Genomic DNA, 24,015 nt, shown 5'->3' on the forward strand with positions numbered 1-24,015 from the left:
TCTCGCTCTCCCCCTCCCTCCCTCCCCTCTCTCTCTACCTCCCTTCCTCCCTCTCCCTCCCTTCCTCCCTCTCTCTCTCTCTCCCTCCCCCTCCCCTCCCTCTCCCCCCCTCCCTCCTCTCTCTCCCTCCCCTCCCTCTCCCCCCCTCCCTCCTCTCTCTCCCTCCCCTCCCTCCCTCTCCCCCCCCCTCTCTCCCTCCCCCCCCCTCCCTCCTCTCTCCCTCCCTCTCTCCCCCCTCCCTCCCTCTCTCCCCCCTCCCTCCCTCTCACCCTCCCCCCCCCCCTCTCTCCCTCCCCCCCCTCCCTCCTCTCTCCCTCCCTCCTCCCTCCCTCCTCTCTCCCTCCCTCTCTCCCCCCCTCCTCCCTCCTCACCCTCCCCCCCTCTCTCCCTCCCCCCCCTCTCTCCCTCCCCCCCCTCTCTCCCCCTCCCCCTCTCTCCCTCCCCCTCCCCATCCCCTCTCTCCCTCCCCCCTCCCTCTCTCTGCCCCCTTCCCTCTCTTTCCCCTCTCCTCTCCCTCCTCTCCCTCTCTCTCTCCCTCTCTCTCTCCCTACCTCTCCCTCGTTCCTCTATTCATGGTCAGGCCGTAAACACCGGTCACATCCCCAGCGACCTTTGACCCCGCAGAATCAGCGGTTTCACGGCTGCAGGTGTCCAGGGGCTGCAGGTTGCGTCAGGTGAGGCTCGGTTTCCTCTCTCAGCAGGTTTGAGGTGGAGGGTGAGAGCTGACGGGTTAGACTCAAGCCTTTGATGATTTCATGTTTTCAAAATGAAACGTCTCTGACTTTGCACGGCGGTGGAAAAGATGAAAATAGGAACAGCTTCTAAAATAACAACACACACGTTCAACCAATCACTGAACAGAACTCACATTTGATATGATTGTAACAAGAAGTCACTTGCGCGGAGGCCACGAGAGGTAAAAAAAAATGAAATAAAAATGTTTCACCTCTTGTGGTCAGAAATGACTTCTTTCACTCGCTGCAAAATAAACAGCAGAAGCCTTTGAAGTGCACTTTTATATACCTACCTTTCTCAAAACATTACATCGCTGTACTTGGACAGGATCCACTGCCTTAAAAAGGTAGGCATTTAAAATAATAATACTCCATCTATTCTTCTGAAAACATTTAACCCCAGTGTGTTTTAGAGCTCCCAGGGGAGGAGCTCCATGTGTGTACCAGGCTGTGACACACGATACTGGGCTGAGGAGCCCTTTTGGATTTGTGCTTACCTAATGCTTTTAGCACATTGAGCCAGTTCTCTCCTTACGCAGCTCTGTGTGAGAGTGTGTGCGTGTGGGTGTGTGTGTGAGAGTGTGTGCGTGAGTGTGTGTGTGTGTGTGTGTGTGCGTGTGTGTGAGAGAGTGTGAGAGTGAGTGTGAATGTGTGTGTTAGTGTGTGTAAGTGCATGTGTATGCATGAGTGTGAGAGTGTGTGCGTGTGTGTGTGTGTGGGTGTGAGAGTGTGTGCGTGAGTGTGTGTGTGAGTGTGTGTGTGTGTAGGTATGAGTGTGAGAGTGAGTGTGAATGTGTGTGTTAGTGTGTGTAAGTGCATGTGTATGCATGAGTGTGAGAGTGTGTGCGTGTGCGTGTGTGTGTGAGAGTGTGTGCGTGAGTGTGTGTGCGTGAGTGTGTGTGTGTGTGTGTGTGTGTGTGTGAGAGAGTGTGAGAGTGAGTGTGAATGTGTGTGTTAGTGTGTGTAAGTGCATGTGTATGCATGAGTGTGAGAGTGTGTGCGTGTGCGTGTGTGTGTGTGAGAGAGTGTGTGCGTGAGTGTGTGTGTGTGTAGGTATGAGTGTGAGAGTGAGTGTGAATGTGTGTGTTAGTGTGTGTAAGTGCATGTGTACGTATGAGTGTGAGAGTGTGTGTGTGAGTGTGTGTGTGTGTGTGTGTGAGAGTGTGTGTGAGTGTGTATGTGTGTGTGTGTGTGTGTGTGTGGGTGTGTGTGTGTGTGTGTGTGTGTGTGAGTGTGTGTGTGAGTGTGTATGTGTGTGTGTGTGTGTGTGTGTGTGTGTGGGTGTGTGCGTGAGAGTGTGTGAAAGTGTGTGTGTATGTATGAGTGTGAGAGTGAGTGTGTATGTGTGTGCGTGTGTGTCCCAGCACTGAGATGGTACAGTAGTGTCTCACACACCTTCACAAGGGGCTGCATGACAACCAACCTCTCTCTAACACCACTCCATATATCTGACCACTCCTTCATCTCTTTTTCTCTTCCACTCTCCTCGAACACCCATCCATCTCTCCCACCATCCACTGTCACCTGTCGACGGAACCTACGCCACCTGTCTACCTCCACCCTCTCGTCTACAATCCTCTCCTCCCTACCATCCGCGGAGTCTTTCTCTCGACTGTCTCCCGACGATGCTGCCACGACCCTCCTGTCCTCTTTCTCATCTCCCTGCCCTCCTGTCCTCTTTCTATTCCTCCGTCTATCTCGCTAAATCTTCCTTCTTTCACTCTAAGATTAGCACAGCCGACTCTAACCCTCGCAAACAGTCTTCGACCTCCTCCTCCCTCCTGATGCCAGTGCACAACAGTGGTGGGAATTTTGTCTCAATTAGCAAGACAGTGAAGCGCTGACCCACAAAGCACTAATTACATTTATAAATGTTTGCACCAAACCTTTTAGTTATGGCAATCAATCATCATTACATTCGTTTCAATCTGAGGAGTGGTTTATCGTTCACTACCAGACACAATGAGTCATCATATGCTAAACCGTATGTGAGATTTAACGCCAAGCCAAAGTCAACAAGTCCATGCACAGAGAAGACCACAGTACTTTTCATTTATTAAAAAACAGATTCAAAAATCCAGATTCTATAGCAAGCAGTAGTACGTACATGGGCAGTGACGAAGCTTCCTCATTTCTCACCGCACAGTTCCCAAGGCCACTCCCAGAAACACACAAAGCTGTGCACTGTAACCATATGTGAACTGTTTGCTTTAGAAATATAAAATTGTACTGAGTACTGAGCCAAATCAAGAAAACATTTTTTCGTCCCAAACATTATGGAGGGTAACGTATATCATCATTTTGTAGTTTTTCCATAAACCAGCCATATACTTGGCTTTCATTTTTACTGTCTGGATCTTTAAGTTAAAACTCCAGGGATTCCACAGGCTGTATTCTCACACACTCACACACACACACACACACACACATACACTCACTCACTCACACACTCGCAAACACACACGCACTCGCACACGGCGCACACACACGCGCACACACACACACACACACACACACACACATGCTGAAGGGGGTAGCTGGCTCAGAACACCTGCCATTCTTAATGGCAAACGTGTGTGCAGAGCAGCAGGAGGAGAGTGAGAGTGTGTGTGTGTGTGTGTGTGTGTGCCTGTGTGTGTGCGTGTGTGTGTGCCTGTGTGCGTGTGTGTGCATGGTATCAGTGTGCATGTGTGTGTGTGCGCATGTGTATCTGTGTGTGTGCGCGCACGTGTGTGTGCATGTGTATCTGTGCATGTGTGTGCGTGCGTTTGTGTGTGTATCTGTGCATCTGTGTGTGTATGCACGGTGCCCTGCTCTCAGACTGTTTAAATACACGTTTATATATGCTATGCACATGCTTACACCTGCTACACACATGCTTACTCATGCTATGTACACGTTCACATGTGCTACGCACACACTAACACACGCTCCACGTGCATTTATGCGTTACACACTACGCACAAGTCTCCACACGCTATATACAAGTTTACATGCATGCAGACATGCCACACTCGCTAATAAGCGCATCACAAGCATACACAGATCCGTACACAAATGCATGTGTGCAAACACACACACACACACACACACACACACACACACACACACAACATGCATATAAACACACTGTCAGGACATTCCAAGCAACCTTTCAACATCCACAATTATCTGCCGACTTAACACAATTATTCCACACTCCATGCACGTGACCGTTACCCGACACACAACAGACACGCTATTTACAACCACAAAGACCACGGGCCATCTTTGACAAGATCTCTTTTCTCCAAAGAGACAAGCTAAACTTAAACCGACAGAACTGATAATGTCAGCTGTGTGTCCCGGTGTAACTATGACCAGCTTGAAATACCAGCTACCAGCTGTTTCAAAACTTAGCTTCAGCTGGTCAAACCATATTTAGTATAGAGCTGGTCTAACTGGTCAACCGGCTACCAGCGGTTTAGAAACCTAGCTTGAGCTGCAGGCTGTGTGAGTGTTTTCTCCTCTGTTCCCACGCGCTGTATGAGAGTGTGTGTCGGCCACACGAGTGGTTCTGGGCCCCTGCAGGAGAAACCTGTATGACACCTCATCTCCATCCCCCAGGAGAGACCTGTATGACACCTCATCCCCATCCCCCAGGAGAGACCTGTATGACACCTCATCCCCATCCCCAGGAGAGACCTGTATGACACCTCATCCCCCAGGAGAGACCTGTATGACACTTCATCCCCATCCCCCAGGAGAGACCTGTATGACACCTCATCTCCATCCCCCAGGAGAGACCTGTATGACACTTCATCCCCATCCCCCAGGAGAGACCTGTATGACACCTCATCTCCATCCCCCAGGAGAGACCTGTATGACACCTCATCTCCATCCCCCAGGAGAGACCTGTATGACACCTCATCTCCATCCCCCAGGAGAGACCTGTATGACACCTCATCTCCATCCCCCAGGAGAGACCTGTATGACACCTCATCCCCATCCCCCAGGAGAGACCTGTATGACACTTCATCTCCATCCCCCAGGAGAGACCTGTATGACACCTCATCTCCATCCCCCAGGAGAGACCTGTATGACACCTCATCTCCATCCCCCAGGAGAGACCTGTATGACACCTCATCTCCATCCCCCAGGAGAGACCTGTATGACACTTCATCTCCATCCCCCAGGAGAGACCTGTATGACACTTCATCTCCATCCCCCAGGAGAGACCTGTATGACCCTTCATCTCCATCCCCCAGGAGAGACCTGTATGACCCTTCATCTCCATCCCCCAGGAGAGACCTGTATGACCCTTCATCTCCATCCCCCAGGAGAGACCTGTATGACACCTCATCCCCATCCCCCAGGAGAGACCTGTATGACACTTCATCTCCATCCCCCAGGAGAAACCTGTATGACACCTCATCCCCCAGGAGAGACCTGTATGACACTTCATCTCCATCCCCCAGGAGAGACCTGTATGACCCTTCATCTCCATCCCCCAGGAGAGACCTGTATGACCCTTCATCTCCATCCCCCAGGAGAGACCTGTATGACCCTTCATCTCCATCCCCCAGGAGAGACCTGTATGACACCTCATCCCCATCCCCCAGGAGAGACCTGTATGACACCTCATCTCCATCCCCCAGGAGAGACCTGTATGACACCTCATCCCCATCCCCCAGGAGAGACCTGTATGACACCTCATCCCCATCCCCCAGGAGAGACCTGTATAACACTTCATCCCCATCCCCCAGGAGAGACCTGTATGACACTTCATCTCCATCCCCCACACACTCAAACTCAGAAGTATTACAGCCAAAGGCAATAATAATAACCAGCATGAAAATAATCAAAATGATGCAATAACTAAAACCTGTTCAGCTCAACTCCCGGCACTGAGAGGCACAGCTAAAAAGTGTTCAATCTGCCACTGGGGCAGCCAGCCGAACAGACACACTACTCCAAGGGTATATTCTCAACCCAACACAGCCAACAACTCGAAAGGTGCATTCTCAGCCTCACACTCAAAGGTGTCACTCCATCTTTTAAAGATGAATGTACTCTTCATTGAGCAAGCAGCAGGGAGAGACAGAGACAGAGAGAGAGCAGTAAGAGAGAGCAGTACAGAGAGAGCAGTAGAGAGAGAGAGCAGTACAGAGAGAGAACAGTGCAGAGAGAGAGCAGTACAGAGAGAGAACAGTACAGAGAGAGAGAGCAGTACAGAGAGAGAGCAGGTAATTGAAATCACTTCTGCGTAACAGCGCTCCGTCTCCGTTCACTGATGAGCTTGGCTGAAGTGAGGCCCAGGCGCACAGCGAGAGAGAAGTATGGTGCAAATCTGCGGTCCAGAGCGCGGTGATTTACACTCACTGGCCACGCTCCCCCATTACAGCTGGTCTCAGCACAGCCGTCATGCGGGCGTCGATTCAGCAGCACTCGCTGAGCTGGTCAGAGGCGCACGCTGCTGGGAGCACTACGGAGAAAGGACGGGAGCAGTGTGTGTGGGAGGCGGGGCCCCGGTCTCCTGGCGAATGAGAGGAGGCGGTGCTGCTGTTAGCGGTTAGCGCCACACATCTGGGAGCATCCTGACCTGAGCCCCCCAACCCCTCCTGATCCTGCTAGGATCTAAAACCAGAGGGGGGGGGGGGGGGGGGGGGGTTAGCCCTGTGTAAAGGGGGTTTGAGCAACCTGTGGTAAGCAGTCAGCGTTTTCCTCCCACCATGCCCTCACACAGCCGAACGCAGACACACAGCAAGGCTAACCCACTGTAGCCCTCACACAGCCGAACGCAGACACACAGCAAGGCTAACCCACTGTAGCCCTCACACAGCCGAACGCAGACACACAGCAAGGCTAACCCGCTATAGCCCTCACACAGCCGAACGCAGACACACAGCAAGGCTAACCCACTGTAGCCCTCACACAGCCGAACGCAGACACACAGCAAGGCTAACCCGCTATAGCCCTCACACAGCCGAACGCAGACACACAGCAAGGCTAACCTGCTATAGCCCTCACACAGCCGAACGCAGAGACACAGCAAGGCTATCCCGCTGTAGCCCTCACACAGCCGAACGCAGACACACAGCAAGGCTAACCTGCTATAGCCCTCACACAGCCCGAACGCAGACACAGCAAGGCTAACCTGCTATAGCCCTCACACAGCCGAACGCAGACACACAGCAAGGCTAACCCACTGTAGCCCTCACACAGCCGAACGCAGACACACAGCAAGGCTAACCCACTGTAGCCCTCACACAGCCGAACGCAGACACACAGCAAGGCTAACCCGCTATAGCCCTCACACAGCCGAACGCAGACACACAGCAAGGCTAACCCACTGTAGCCCTCACACAGCCGAACGCAGACACACAGCAAGGCTAACCCGCTATAGCCCTCACACAGCCGAACGCAGACACACAGCAAGGCTAACCCACTGTAGCCCTCACACAGCCGAACGCAGACACACAGCAAGGCTAACCCGCTATAGCCCTCACACAGCCGAACGCAGACACACAGCAAGGCTAACCCACTGTAGCCCTCACACAGCCGAACGCAGACACACAGCAAGGCTAACCTGCTATAGCCCTCACACAGCCGAACGCAGACACACAGCAAGGCTAACCTGCTATAGCCCTCACACAGCCGAACGCAGAGACACAGCAAGGCTATCCCGCTGTAGCCCTCACACAGCCGAACGCAGACACACAGCAAGGCTAACCTGCTATAGCCCTCACACAGCCCGAACGCAGACACAGCAAGGCTAACCTGCTATAGCCCTCACACAGCCGAACGCAGACACACAGCAAGGCTAACCCACTGTAGCCCTCACACAGCCGAACGCAGACACACAGCAAGGCTAACCCACTGTAGCCCTCACACAGCCGAACGCAGACACACAGCAAGGCTAACCCGCTATAGCCCTCACACAGCCGAACGCAGACACACAGCAAGGCTAACCCACTGTAGCCCTCACACAGCCGAACGCAGACACACAGCAAGGCTAACCCGCTATAGCCCTCACACAGCCGAACGCAGACACACAGCAAGGCTAACCCACTGTAGCCCTCACACAGCCGAACGCAGACACACAGCAAGGCTAACCCGCTATAGCCCTCACACAGCCGAACGCAGACACACAGCAAGGCTAACCCACTGTAGCCCTCACACAGCCGAACGCAGACACACAGCAAGGCTAACCTGCTATAGCCCTCACACAGCCGAACGCAGACACACAGCAAGGCTAACCTGCTATAGCCCTCACACAGCCGAACGCAGACACACAGCAAGGCTAACCCACTGTAGCCCTCACACAGCCGAACGCAGACACACAGCAAGGCTAACCTGCTATAGCCCTCACACAGCCGAACGCAGACACACAGCAAGGCTAACCCACTGTAGCCCTCACACAGCCGAACGCAGACACACAGCAAGGCTATCCTGCTGTAGCCCTCACAGGCAGCTTCCTGCACTTCCTCCATATTCTGAACAGAGATCACGGAAAAGGGAAAGGTCGGGAACATAGAAAAGAAAAGCTGTGATTATGGAAAGGAAACAGCTGGGAATATGGACATGGAAAAGGTGGGAATGCAGAAAGGGAAAAGTTAGGAATACAGAAAAGGAAAAGTAGGGAATATTGAAATAGAAAAGCTGTGAATATAGAAAGGAAAATCTGGGAATATGGACAGGGAAAGTTGGGAATATGGAACGGACATACTGGGAATATAGAGGGGGAATGTTGGGAATATGGACAGGGAAAAGATGAAGAAATAGAATGGAAAAAGCAGGGAATATGAAAGGGAAAATCTGGGAATATGGAAAGGAAACACCTGGGAATGCAGAAAGGGAAAGGCTGGGAATGTGTACAAGGAAAAGCTGGGAATATGGAAAGGGAATAGTTGGGAACTCACAGAACACGCACACAGGCACAAACAAACACACACACACACACACACATACGCACACTCACACCCACACCCACACTCACACACACAAACCCCTTCTTTTTACATCACCCCACTATATATAGCCAATTGATGATGATGAAAATGCGCTGAGGTTTCTGCAGATGAAGATGCAGTGGACATTAAATTACTGAGAATCTGATAACCATGGCTACTGACAGAATGTAATAACCCCCCCCCCCTTTAAGATTTTAAGTCTCAATATGAGATGTTGTTTTTTGTGTAGGGCATGTTCTGGGCAGAAGCCGGTCTGAGTTCTGTTCTGTGCAGCCAAGACTACCCAACACACTGCAAAAAAACAAAAAAAAAGACTTAACACGCATCTTAGTCTGATACTTAAAATCTTATTTCTATGACTTTTTTGCTGAATGAGACAAAAAACAAAACAACATAACTGCCAGTGAGGCGAGAAAGTGACGAATTTCAAGATTTGCCGATGGGATTAGAAAATTTCACTTGTCAAGCAAACCGTAACTTGAAACATGCTAATATTTTCTACTTGAGAGAAAAAAGATCTTATTACAAGACTAAAAATGCTTGTTCAGTCAGCCATTTTTTGCAGTGCACAGACCCTTCCAGTATGACTGCTGATCCACTTGGATGGACATGTCTGAATCCCCCCACCATAACACACAAGCACACACACTCAAACACACACACACACACACACACACACAAGCACACACAAGCACACACACACACACGCTCACACGCTCACACGCTCACACACACACTCACACAAAGATAAAGACACTCACACACACACTCACTCACACACACACAAGCACACAGACACACTTATGAAATGTATTGCAGTTGTCATGTGTACATGTATGCAGTAAGAGGGATCAGTATGTATCGCAGTAAGAAGGATGAGTGTATCGCAGTAAGAGGCATCAGTGTGTTGCAGTAAGAGGGATCAGTGTGTGTCGCAGTAAGAGGGATCAGTGTGTGTTGCAGTAAGAGGGATCAGTGTGTGTCGCTGGAAAAGGGATCAGTGTGTGTCGCAGTAAGAGGGATCAGAGTGTGTCGCAATAAGAGGGATCAGTGTGTGTTGCAGTAAGAGGGATCAGTGTGTGTCGCAGTAAGAGGGATCAGTGTGTATCGCAGTAAGAGGGATCAGTGTGTGTCGCAGTAAGAGGGATCAGTGTGTGTCGCAATAAGAGGGATCAGTGTGTGTTGCAGTAAGAGGGATCAGTGTGTGTCGCAGTAAGAGGGATCAGTGTGTATCGCAGTAAGAGGGATCAGTGTGTGTCGCAGTAAGAGGGATCAGTGTGTGTCGCAGTAAGAGGGATCAGTGTGTGTCGCAGTAAGAGGGATCAGTGTGTATCACAGTAAGAGGGATCAGTGTGTATCACAGTAAGAGGGATCAGTGTGTGTCGCAGTAAGAGGGATCATTGTGTGTTGCAGTAAGAGGGATCAGTGTGTGTCGCAGTAAGAGGGATCAGTGTGTATCGCAGTAAAAGGGATCAGTGTGTGTCCCTGTAAGAGGGATCAGTGTGTGTTGCAGTAAGAGGGATCAGTGTATCACAGAAAGAGGGATCAGTGTGTGTTGCAGTAAGAGGGATCAGTGTATCGCAGTAAGAGGGATCAGTGTGTTGCAGTAAGAGGGATCAGTGTGTGTCGCTGTAAGAGGGATCAGTGTGTATCGCAGTAAGAGGGATCAGTGTGTATCGCAGTAAGAGGGATCAGTGTGTATCGCAGTAAGAGGGATCAGTGTGTATCACAGTAAGAGGGATCAGTGTGTCGCAGTAAGAGGGATCAGTGTGTATCACAGTAAGAGGGATCAGTGTGTGTCGCTGTAAGAGGGATCAGTGTGTGTCACAGTAAGAGGGATCAGTGTGTGTCGCAGTAAGAGGGATCAGTGTGTGTCGCAGTAAGAGGGATCAGTGTATCGCAGTAAGAGGGATCAGTGCGTGTCGCTGTAAGAGGGATCAGTGTGTTGCAGGAAGAGGGATCAGTGTGTATCACAGTAAGAGGGATCAGTGTATCGCAGTAAGAGGGATCAGTGTGTGTCGCTGTAAGAGGGATCAGTGTGTATCACAGTAAGAGGGATCAGTGCGTTGCAGTAAGAGGGATCAGTGTGTGTCGCTGTAAGAGGGATCAGTGCGTTGCAGTAAGAGGGATCAGTGTGTGTCGCAGTAAGAGGGATCAGTGTGTTGCAGTAAGAGGGATCAGTGTGTTGCAGTAAGAGGGATCAGTGTGTCGCTGTAAGAGGGATCAGTGTGTCGCTGTAAGAGGGATCAGTGTGTTGCAGTAAGAGGGATCAGTGTGTCGCTGTAAGAGGGATCAGTGTGTGTCGCTGTAAGAGGGATCAGTGTGTGTCGCTGTAAGAGGGATCAGTGTGTGTCGCTGTAAGAGGGATCAGTGCGTTGCAGTAAGAGGGATCAGTGTGTGTCGCTGTAAGAGGGATCAGTGCATTGCAGTAAGAGGGATCAGTGTGTGTCGCTGTAAGAGGGATCAGTGTGTTGCAGTAAGAGGGATCAGTGCGTCGCTGTAAGAGGGATCAGTGCGTTGCAGTAAGAGGGATCAGTGTATTGCAGTAAGAGGGATCAGTGTGTCGCTGTAAGAGGGATCAGTGTGTCGCAGTAAGAGGGATCAGTGTGTCGCAGTAAGAGGGATCAGTGTGTATCACAGTAACAGGGATCAGTGTGTCGCAGTAAGAGGGATCAGTGTGTATCACAGTAAGAGGGATCAGTGTGTCGCAGTAAGAGGGATCAGTGTGTCGCAGTAAGAGGGATCAGTGTGTCGCAGTAAGAGGGATCAGTGTGTCGCAGTAAGAGGGATCAGTGTGTCGCAGTAAGAGGGATCAGTGTGTTGCAGTAAGAGGGATCAGTGTGTGTTGCAGTAAGAGGGATCAGTGTGTCGCAGTAAGAGGGATCAGTGTGTCGCAGTAAGAGGGATCAGTGTGTGTCGCAGTAAGAGGGATCAGTGTATCGCAGTAAGAGGGATCAGTGCGTGTCGCTGTAAGAGGGATCAGTGTGTTGCAGGAAGAGGGATCAGTGTGTATCACAGTAAGAGGGATCAGTGTATCGCAGTAAGAGGGATCAGTGTGTGTCGCTGTAAGAGGGATCAGTGTGTATCACAGTAAGAGGGATCAGTGCGTTGCAGTAAGAGGGATCAGTGTGTGTCGCTGTAAGAGGGATCAGTGCGTTGCAGTAAGAGGGATCAGTGTGTGTCGCAGTAAGAGGGATCAGTGTGTTGCAGTAAGAGGGATCAGTGTGTTGCAGTAAGAGGGATCAGTGTGTCGCTGTAAGAGGGATCAGTGTGTTGCAGTAAGAGGGATCAGTGTGTCGCTGTAAGAGGGATCAGTGTGTGTCGCTGTAAGAGGGATCAGTGTGTATCACAGTAAGAGGGATCAGTGCGTTGCAGTAAGAGGGATCAGTGTGTGTCGCTGTAAGAGGGATCAGTGCATTGCAGTAAGAGGGATCAGTGTGTGTCGCTGTAAGAGGGATCAGTGTGTTGCAGTAAGAGGGATCAGTGCGTCGCTGTAAGAGGGATCAGTGCGTTGCAGTAAGAGGGATCAGTGTATTGCAGTAAGAGGGATCAGTGTGTCGCTGTAAGAGGGATCAGTGTGTCGCAGTAAGAGGGATCAGTGTGTCGCAGTAAGAGGGATCAGTGTGTATCACAGTAACAGGGATCAGTGTGTCGCAGTAAGAGGGATCAGTGTGTATCACAGTAAGAGGGATCAGTGTGTCGCAGTAAGAGGGATCAGTGTGTCGCAGTAAGAGGGATCAGTGTGTCGCAGTAAGAGGGATCAGTGTGTCGCAGTAAGAGGGATCAGTGTGTTGCAGTAAGAGGAATCAGTGTGTGTTGCAGTAAGAGGGATCAGTGTGTCGCAGTAAGAGGGATCAGTGTGTATCACAGTAAGAGGGATCAGTGTGTCGCAGTAAGAGGGATCAGTGTGTATTGCTGCTCAGAGACGCTCCCTGGCTCCTCTCCATCCATCTCTCCTCAGAAATCACCACCTGAGCCAAAGAGCCCCGGCGCTAAGTCAGGAACGGGGACAAGCCCCGGGAACGGCCACGGCCATTACTGTGGTAATGATGATGATGGTGATAATTATCTCGTTTCAAAACACTTTTTTTGAACGGCTTTAACTGATGTAATGGCATGAACATAGAATCTATCCAAAGGGACAGACTCAGATCTGCTGCAACCATTAACTTGATCCCTTTAAGCAAACGTATGTTCTTGCTTAGCCTGGTTGGCTAACGTGCTAGACAGCCCAGTCAGCAAAACAGACAGATAGCCAACAGCCTGGCAGGAGGCCTGGAGCACAGACACGTTTTCCTAATCAAAGATCCCCCCGATCATAACCATCTCCTCTCCAACGCACTACACTGCCTTACTGCAATGCCCATTCGCTGAGCATCAACACGCCAACACTGGAGCCTTCTGCTACGTCCCAAATCCACCTGCGTCACAACATCCGATGTACAGTAATGACTGACGTCCTGCCACACCAGAGAAAAACACTGTCCTCATTCCGTAAACATTGAGCTGTAGAGACAGCGTCCCAGGGTAAAACCGGCAGTTTGCCCACGACCAAGCGGGATTCACGTTTCGCTCAAATGAAACGACTTCCTCCGGGTTCCGACACACATCAGCGCTGCTGAAGCATCTGAGCGGCTAAATCCTCCGTGAGAAAAAAAAGAAGTTAAACTCGGGGGGAGAAATGTGTTTTACACAAGAACGGTCTGTCTTGCAGTGTCTGTCTCGTGTGATCGTCCCACAGCCCCAGGTCCCCTCCTCCCCTGTGAGGCCCGGAGCCCAGGAGGCCAGGAGGCCAGGAGGCCAGGAGCCCAGCAGGCCAGGAGCCCAGGAGCCCAGGAGCCCAGGAGCCCAGGAGCCCAGGAGCCCAGGAGGCCAGGAGGCCAGGAGCCCAGGAGGCCAGGAGCCCAGGAGCCCAGGAGGCCAGGAGCCCAGGAGGCCAGGAGGCCAGGAGCCCAGGAGGCCAGGAGCCCAGGAGGCCAGGAGGCCAGGAGCCCAGGAGCCCAGGAGCGCAGGAGCCCAGGAGCCCAGGAGCCCAGGAGCGCAGGAGCCCAGGAGCCCAGGAGGCCAGGAGGCCAGGAGGCCAGGAGCCCAGGAGGCCAGGAGGCCCGGAGCCCAGGAGCCCAGGAGCGCAGGAGCCCAGGAGGCCAGGAGCCCAGGAGCCCAGGAGGCCAGGAGCCCAGGAGGCCAGGAGGCTCTGCCCAGCCACAGAAGATGAGCGCACACCAGCTCATGCATCTATTTGCATTTATTTAATCAAACTTTATCTGTGGCTATGTTACGGAGCGAGTCAGTTTGATGATATTAGTTCACCAGGTTCCTTGGTTTGTGTCTCTCAGACAAAAACAACCTGGACTGACTGACAGACAGACAGACACAAACACAAAGATCCTTCTCAAACACACACGCACAGTTTATGTTGAAACACACACGCACAGTTTATGTTGTTTTGACAGTTGATGCCTGATATTTGTATATCTATGGTGTGTGGCTTGTATCAGCAGTGGGTCTGACTGGCTCTCAACATTCGTTGTGTCTGGAACTTTCCGCGTCTATCCTGGTCTTGGCCTCTCGCAAAAGAGATTCTCCATCTCACTGAGAATTACCTGGTTTACACACACACACACACACACACACACACACACACACACACACACCCACACCCACATAGCACTGGTAAGCACAGAAACACAGGATGGATTGAAAATGAAAAACCCCGACCCCACCCCACCCCACCGCTAGCCAAACAGAATGAATTAGAAATGGCCAGCAGAGGACAAAGAGCCCAGTGAACAGTTACACAGTGGGGTGAAAGGTGAAAGGTCAGGCAGTGACACATAGCCTGTGTGAGTGTGTGTGTGTGTGTGTGTGTGTGTGTGTGTGTGTGTGTGTGTGTGTGTGTGATTATTAGTTCTGCTCAGCAGAGCCCTTAAGCCACTATAATTAAATCAACAACTGCAAAGTGAGGGGGAGGGGTGGCACCCCAAAATTAAACCAGCGCTGGGGGGGGGGGGGAGTTCAGAGAGACCCCACAGATACTAAAGATGAGCAGAAACACTCAGAAACTCACTGCAGGAGCACGCCCAGTACACCGGCGCAGTTTACAGAGACTCAGAGCAGTTTACAGAGACTCAGAGCAGTTTACAGAGACTCACCGAGCAGTTTACAGAGACTCACCGAGCAGTTTACAGAGACTCAGAGCAGTTTACAGAGACTCAGAGCAGTTTACAGAGACTCAGAGCAGTTTACAGAGACTCAGAGCAGTTTACAGAGACTCAGAGCTCAGAGCACACAGGCACACACACTCTCAGGGTCAGTTGCGGTCGAGTCAGGGCAAACTGGAGGATTCAAAACAGGGGAACAGGGACAGCTAACAAAACGTCCCACTACACCTCCTCCTCTCCCCCTCTTGCTCCCTCAGCCTCCCTCTCTGTGACAGTGTGGTGTGAGGAGGTTCAGCTTTAACAGGCCAAACGGGAGCGACGGCCAGGGAGCCTCGCAGGGCGGGGCCTCTTGCTGTCAATCATCTCTTCCCCATTTTCACTCTTTCTTTTTTGGGTCGAACCACCACAAAGGAGTGGTGGAAAAATATCACGTGCTGCTAGTTTTTATTTTATTTTATTTTTTTACCTAGAGTGAAAAATATAAAAATACATTGACAGAAGCAATCATTCAAAAATGTGTTTAATATTGAATATGAACTGTTTATTTATTCATTTTTTTAAGGTGCATAGAAACATGCTGTGGCAAAAAGCATTTGTATGGTAACCCTGCCGTCTGTAACGACTGTCCCCACCTTCACCTCACAGCACACAACACTGAGGGAAAACAAGAGCCTAACGAGGGTGACGGGGTTTTTCCGTGAGACGCTCAGCGCTCCCAGGACAGGGAGGAGCCAGGGAGCGCTCCAGCCCGCAGGGGAACAGCGACACACACTGATCCCTCTTACAGCGACACACACTGATCCCTCTTACAGCGACACACACTGATCCCTCTTACAGCGACACACACTGATCCCTCTTACAGCGACACACACTGATCCCTCTTACTGTGATACACACTGATCCGTCTTACAGCGACACACACTGATCCCTCTTACAGCGACACACACTGATCCCTCTTACTGTGATACACACTGATCCGTCTTACAGCGACACACACTGATCCCTCTTACAGCGACACACACTGATCCCTCTTACTGTGATACACACTGATCCCTCTTACAGCGACACACTGATCCCTCTTACAGCGACACACTGATCCCTCTTACAGCGACACACACTGATCCCTCTTACAGCGACACACACTGATCCCTCTTACAGCGACACACACTGATCCCTCTTACAGCGACACACACTGATCCCTCTTACTGTGATACACACTGATCCCTCTTACAGCGACACACTGATCCCTCTTACAGCGACACACTGATCCCTCTTACAGCGACACACACTGATCCCTCTTACTGTGATACACACTGATCCCTCTTACTGTGATACACACTGATCCCTCTTACTGTGATACACTGATCCCTCTTACTGTGATACACTGATCCCTCTTACTGTGATACACACTGATCCCTGTTACTGTGATACACTGATCCCTCTTACTGTGATACACTGATCCCTCTAACAGCGACACACTGATCCCTCTTACAGCGACACACACTGATCCCTCTTACTGTGATACACACTGATCCCTCTTACTGTGATACACACTGATCCCTCTTACTGTGATACACACTGATCCCTCTTACTGTGATACACACTGATCCCTCTTACTGTGATACACACTGATCCCTCTTACTGCGACACACTGATCCCTCTTACTGTGATACACACTGATCCCTCTTACTGTGATACACACTGATCGCTCTTACTGTGACACACACTGATCCCTCTTACTGCGACACACACTGATCCCTCTTACTGTGATACACACTGATCCCTCTTACAGCGACACACTGATCCCTCTTACTGTGATACACACTGATCCCTCTTACAGCGACACACTGATCCCTCTTACAGCGACACACTGATCCCTCTTACACCGATACACACTGATCCCTCTTACTGTGATACACACTGATCCCTCTTACAGCGACACACTGATCCCTCTTACACCAACACACACTGATCCCTCTTACTGCGACACACTGATCCCTCTTACTGCGATACACACTGATCCCTCTTATTGTGATACACACTGATCCCTCTTACTGCGATACACTGATCCCTCTTACTGTGATACACACTGATCCCTCTTACTGCGACACACTGATCCCTCTTACAGCAACACACTGATCCCTCTTACTGTGATACACACTGATCCCTCTTACACCAACACACACTGATCCCTCTTACTGCGACACACTGATCCCTCTTACTGCAATACACACTGATCCCTCTTATTGTGATACACACTGATCCCTCTTACAGCAACACACACTGATCCCTCTTACACCAACACACACTGATCCCTCTTACTGCGACACACTGATCCCTCTTACTGCGATACACACTGATCCCTCTTATTGTGATACACACTGATCCCTCTTACTGCGATACACTGATCCCTCTTACTGTGATACACACTGATCCCTCTTACTGCGACACACTGATCCCTCTTACAGCAACACACTGATCCCTCTTACTGTGATACACACTGATCCCTCTTACACCAACACACACTGATCCCTCTTACTGCGACACACTGATCCCTCTTACTGCAATACACACTGATCCCTCTTATTGTGATACACACTGATCCCTCTTACAGCAACACACACTGATCCCTCTTACACCAACACACACTGATCCCTCTTACTGCGACACACTGATCCCTCTTACTGCGATACACACTGATCCCTCTTATTGTGATACACACTGATCCCTCTTACAGCAACACACACTGATCCCTCTTACTGTGATACACACTGATCCCTCTTACAGCAACACACACTGATCCCTCTTACTGTGATACACACTGATCCCTCTTACTGCGACACACTGATCCCTCTTACTGCGATACACACTGATCCCTCTTATTGTGATACACACTGATCCCTCTTACTGCGATACACTGATCCCTCTTACTGTGATACACACTGATCCCTCTTACTGCGACACACTGATCCCTCTTACAGCAACACACTGATCCCTCTTACTGTGATACACACTGATCCCTCTTACACCAACACACACTGATCCCTCTTACTGCGACACACTGATCCCTCTTACTGCAATACACACTGATCCCTCTTATTGTGATACACACTGATCCCTCTTACAGCAACACACACTGATCCCTCTTACACCAACACACACTGATCCCTCTTACTGCGACACACTGATCCCTCTTACTGCGATACACACTGATCCCTCTTATTGTGATACACACTGATCCCTCTTACAGCAATACACACTGATCCCTCTTATTGTGATACACACTGATCCCTCTTACAGCAACACACACTGATCCCTCTTACACCAACACACACTGATCCCTCTTACTGCGACACACTGATCCCTCTTACTGCGATACACACTGATCCCTCTTATTGTGATACACACTGATCCCTCTTACAGCAACACACACTGATCCCTCTTACTGTGATACACACTGATCCCTCTTACAGCAACACACACTGATCCCTCTTACTGTGATACACACTGATCCCTCTTACTGCGACACACTGATCCCTCTTACTGCGACACACTGATCCCTCTTACTGCGACACACTGATCCCTCTTACAGCGACACACACTGATCCCTCTTACACCGATACACTGATCCCTCTTACTGTGATACACACTGATCCCTCTTACAGCGACACACACTGATCCCTCTTACAGCGACACACACTGATCCCTCTTACTGTGATACACACTGATCCCTCTTACAGCGACACACACTGATCCCTCTTACAGCGACACACACTGATCCCTCTTACAGCCACACACACTGATCCCTCTTATCTGGCTGCACAGAGTATGTACTCATGAGCACTAACAGCACTAACTTCAATACATTTCATTAGAGAATACATATTACAAACAAGTGTGTATGTGTGAGTGAGTGTGTGTGTGTCTCAGAAAAAGCTGCTGAGGTCAGAAAAGACAGCTGTGGATATTCACATGTGAATAACTCCTCGACACACATAAACACACACACACATAATATACACTCACGTGCACACACCCACTGACACACGCTAACACATGCATGGAGAGATTGTATCTGAATGCAAACTGAGTGAAGAAGTGAGAGAAAGAGGGAAGGAGAGAGAAAGAGGGAGAGCAGGAGAGAGAGGGAGAGCAGGAGAGAGGACGGAGAGAGAGGGAGAGACAGAGAGGGGGTGTGGAGCCCAGCCCAGTTGCTGGGGAGTAGAGCGCTCTGCTGACTCAGGACTTTCTTTGTTTCGCACTCACCCTGCCCCCCCCTGCCCCCCCCCCTCCACATCTGCTATTTTTCCACAATTCACCCCCCTTTCCCTTCCTGCTCCCTCCAAGCCAGATCTTTCACTTTCACAACAGTGACACATTCTCCTCATACAGCAATCTCCCACACCCTACACCAATCTCCCACACCCTACACCAATCTCCCACACCCTACACCAATCTCTCACACCCTACACCAATCTCCCACACCCTACACCAATCTCCCACACCCTACACCAATCTCTCACACCCTACAGTGACAGCCTACAGTCATCTCTCACACCCTACAGTGACAGCCTACAGTCATCTCTCACACCCTACAGCGACAGTTGTGGGATGGTTAAAGGTGTCTGGCACAAGTGTGCATTAGCCTAGCGTAGCATATTCTTAAATGGGTTATCAAATATAGTATCACAACTGCGCAGATTTTGGGGGGAAAAAACTGAAAAAAAAACTGTCTTTCCATTTTTACTGCCGGTTAAATCCAGAATGTTGTTTTAAACAATGGATTTGCCACTAAACTTTACTTTTTGAAAGAAAAGCTGAGGTAAGCAGATTAGATTTTTAAAGACACAGAACAGCGACAAATGAAAGCAGGACTCCCCACACAGCTGATTATTAACCAGGCGGAAAACTAGTCAACAATCAGGCAACTCTGAACAAAGAATTAACAACACTGGGACATGGGGCGACAGTGGCTCAGGCAGTAAGAGCAGTTGTCTGGCAGTCGGAGGGTTGCTGGTTCGATCCCGGCCTGGGTGTGTCGAAGTGTCCCTGAGCAAGACACCTAACCCAAAATGCCTTGCATGGCAGCCAATCGCCGTCGGTGTGTGAGTGTGTGTATGAATGGGTGAATGAGAAGCATCAATTGTACAGCGCTTTGGATAAAGGCGCTATATAAATGCCAACCATTTACCATTTAAGGAGTAAATGGCTGTTCTGACAGTAAACAGGTAAAACCATTCAGCTGGAGCTTCGGGACTCTCGCTTTCAGCACAAAAAAAAAGAAAAAAGATTTGTTTTCAGAGGGCAGCGTGAATCCAGACCTTTCGTCTCTGGTGCTGGTGTTTGAGCCAGGCGATGCTGGAGGAATGCTCTACGCCAGGCTGAACACACACACACACACACACACACACACTCTCTCTCTCTCTCTCTCTCTCTCTCTCTCTCTCTCTCTCTCTCTCTCTCTCTCACACACACACACGCACTCTCACACATACACACACTCTCACACACTCTCACCCACACTAATATCACCTACACTACAGCTCTCCCTAAAGACACCCTCACACACACACACACACACACACACTCACGTGATCTACACTACAGCTCTCCCTAAAGACACCCTCTCACACACACACACACACACACACACACACACACTCACACAATCACACGGATTCACACAGGCTCACACAAACACACACACACACACTGACTCACACACAGCCCTTCTCTCTTTGCAAAGGGCTTAAACTACGTACATCACTTTAAATAATTAATAGTCGGTGCAAAAACACTATTTGCAGCACAGAGACCTAAACACTCATGCAGGAGCTTAACAGTGAGGGATGGGCCCAGAACAGTGTGTTCTGATTCAGCTCTCTAAATATTTAAATAATGTGCAAACCAATAATAACAACTAATCAATGAATGATACTGTCCAACCTGCAGATCGGCTGGCTGAAATACCATTTCATCTGCAGAACAAGAGGCTCACAGAACCAAGGACTGCTCCTGCAAACACATGCGCGCACGCGCACACCCACACGCACACACACACACGCGCACACCCACACGCACACACACACACACACACATGCGCACTCACGCACGCACACAAATGCACACACACACTCTCCTGCATTACATCTGTCCCTCAGCACAGCATTCTTTCAAGGATATGGGCTGGCTGTAGGTTATGGGATGAAGGTTATGGGCTGAAGGTTATGGGCTGAAGGTTATGGCTGTAGGGTATGGGCTGTAGGGTATGGGCTGTAGGGTATGAGCTGTAGGGTATGGGCTGAAGGTTATGAGCTGTAGGGTATGGGCTGTAGGGTATGAGCTGTAGGGTATGGGCTGTAGGGTATGGGCTGTAGGGTATGAGCTGAAGGTTTTGGGCTGTAGGGTATGGGCTGTAGGGTATGAGCTGTAGGGTATGGGCTGAAGGTTATGAGCTGTAGGGTATGGGCTGTAGGGTATGAGCTGTAGGGTATGAGCTGTAGGGTATGGGCTGAAGGTTATGGGCTGAAGGTTATGGGCTGACGGTTATGAGCTGTAGGGTATGAGCTGTAGGGTATGGGCTGTAGGGTATGGGCTGTAGGGTATGAGCTGAAGGTTTTGGGCTGTAGGGTATGGGCTGTAGGGTATGAGCTGTAGGGTATGGGCTGAAGGTTATGAGCTGTAGGGTATGGGCTGTAGGGTATGAGCTGTAGGGTATGAGCTGTAGGGTATGAGCTGTAGGGTATGGGCTGACGGTTATGAGCTGTAGGGTATGGGCTGACGGTTATGAGCTGTAGGTTATGGGCTGACGGTTATGAGCTGTAGGTTATGGGCTGTAGGGTATGAGCTGTAGGGTATGGGCTGTAGGGTATGAGCTGTAGGGTATGGGCTGAAGGGTATGGGCTGTAGGGTATGAGCTGTAGGGTATGGGCTGTAGGGTATGAGCTGTAGGGTATGAGCTGTAGGGTATGGGCTGACGGTTATGAGCTGTAGGTTATGGGCTGACGGTTATGAGCTGTAGGTTATGGGCTGTAGGGTATGAGCTGTAGGGTATGGGCTGTAGGGTATGAGCTGTAGGGTATGGGCTGAAGGGTATGGGCTGTAGGGTATGAGCTGTAGGGTATGGGCTGAAGGGTATGGGCTGTAGGGTATGAGCTGTAGGGTATGGGCTGTAGGGTATGAGCTGTAGGGTATGAGCTGTAGGGTATGGGCTGACGGTTATGAGCTGTAGGTTATGGGCTGACGGTTATGAGCTGTAGGAGCCAGTGTGCGCTGCTGAGTCAACAGGCTGTAAAGTGCAGCTTTCTGCACCAGACACGGAATCAAACTCCAGATTAGTCACAGTAGTAACACCAAGACTTCTCTGGGGCCTTAACCATGGCTGTGCAGCATATGTACACACACACACACACACACACACACACACACACACACACACACACACACACACACACACACACACACACACACACACACACACACACAGTGCTCGCTCACTCACTCCCCATAAAGTCACTCCCCCCAAAAACCCCAGTGACCCCCCCCGAACAATCATTCAGAACTCGCAGATGCGTTCTGCAGACACAAAAGGTACCGTCCACCCAATAAGTGTTTTAACATCGCCGTGTCTGCAAGCCCAAAAACTGGAAATCTGCGATGTGCGAATCCGCGATTCAGTGATTGGCTGAAGCAGACACACAAACACACAGAGCTCCATTGATCATATAGTTCAGCCGTTTAACAAACCCACGAAGCCCAGCGCCAAACACGCTGGGCGGTGTGGAAGCACACAGAGTCTGGAGCAGACTGGACGGCGGGGGCAAGGGTGGGAGGGGCTGAGGGGGGGGGGGCTGGTGGGGGGGAGGGGCTGAGGGTCTCACCAAGTGGCCAAAAACAATGGCAACAATGCGGTTGAAATATGAAAACGATCATTTCAGTCACAGGAATGTATAGATGCAGTGTGTAATTTGGACAATATGTAAATATCATGTGAGGGACCAGTTTGCGTCACTGTATCTCGACACAGACCTGCCTGGACTTCACGAACATAAAGGCCCCTTTTCCCTCCTGCAGCGTACGGCAGAGTCTCAGAACCTGACCCCGGACAGAGCCGCAGGGTGTTGAAGGGTTAAGGTTAGGGGTTAGGGTAAGGGGTAAGGGTTAGGGATAAGGGGTTAGGGGTTACGGGTTAGGGTAAGGGGTTAGGGGTTAGGGGTTAGGGTAAGGGATTAGGGTTAGGGGTTAGGGGTTAGGGTAAGGGGTTAGGGTAAGGGGTTAGGGTAAGGGTAGGGGTTAGGGGTTAGGGGTTAGGGTAAGGGGTTAGGGGTTAGGGGTTAGGGTAAGGGTCAGGGGTGAGGGTCAGGGGTTTAGGCAGGGCTCAGAGTGTTACCCCGGTCTTGTCACAGAGCCGCAGGGTGTTGAAGGAGCCCACAGCAAACAGCTCTCCGTCCGGCGCCCAGGCCACGCACGTCACGGGGTAGTCCTGAGAGGACGACGAGTAGAGGAGGCGGCCATAGCTGTCCCACACCTGCAGCCAATGGGAACACACTCCCCCAGGTTATAGCCAATGGGAACATACTCCCCAGGTTACAGCCAATGGGAACACACTCCCCCCAGTTACAGCCAATGGGAACACACTCCCCAGGTTATAGGGGTGAGGCGTGTGGGGGTGAGGGGGTGAGGCGTGTGGGGGTGAGGGGTGAGGGGGTGAGGGGGTGAGGGGTGAGGGGGTGAGGGGGTGAGGCGTGTGGGGGTGAGGGGTGAGGGGTGAGGGGGTGAGGGGGTGAGGGGTGAGGCGTGAGGGGTGAGGGGGTGAGGGGTGAGGGGTGAGGGGGTGAGGGGTGTGGGGGTGAGGGGTCAGGGGTGAGGGGTGAGGGGGTGAGGGGTGAGGGGTGTGGGGGGTGAGGGGTGTGGGGGTGAGGGGGTGAGGGGTGTGGGGTGAAGGGTGAGGGGGTGAGGGGTGTGGGGGTGAGGGGTGAGGGGGTGAGGGGTGAGGGGGTGAGGGGTGTGGGGGTGAGGGGTGAGGGGGTGAGGGGTGTGGGGGTGAGGGGTGAGGGGGTGAGGGGTGAGGGGTGTGGGGGTGAAGGGTGAGGGGTGAGGGGTGAGGGGTGAGGGGTGAGGGGGTGAGGGGTGAGGGGTGAGGGGTCAGGGGTGATGACGTCAGGCTCT

At 51.1% G+C, this 24,015-nt stretch overlaps 1 protein-coding gene across 1 annotated transcript in view; it reads right to left on the reverse strand.

Annotated features, from left to right (window-relative positions):
• The window catches only part of ift80 (intraflagellar transport 80 homolog (Chlamydomonas)), a 67,989-nt gene that overhangs the window by 30,892 nt on the left and 13,082 nt on the right, over positions 1-24,015 (reverse strand). The window contains 1 exon segment of the mRNA XM_061216847.1: positions 23,237-23,374. Within this exon segment, the coding sequence (XP_061072831.1) occupies positions 23,237-23,374 (138 nt within the window).

Source organism: Conger conger, chromosome 13 (genome assembly GCF_963514075.1).
Source record: "Conger conger chromosome 13, fConCon1.1, whole genome shotgun sequence".
Taxonomy (NCBI): Eukaryota; Metazoa; Chordata; class Actinopteri; order Anguilliformes; family Congridae; genus Conger; species Conger conger.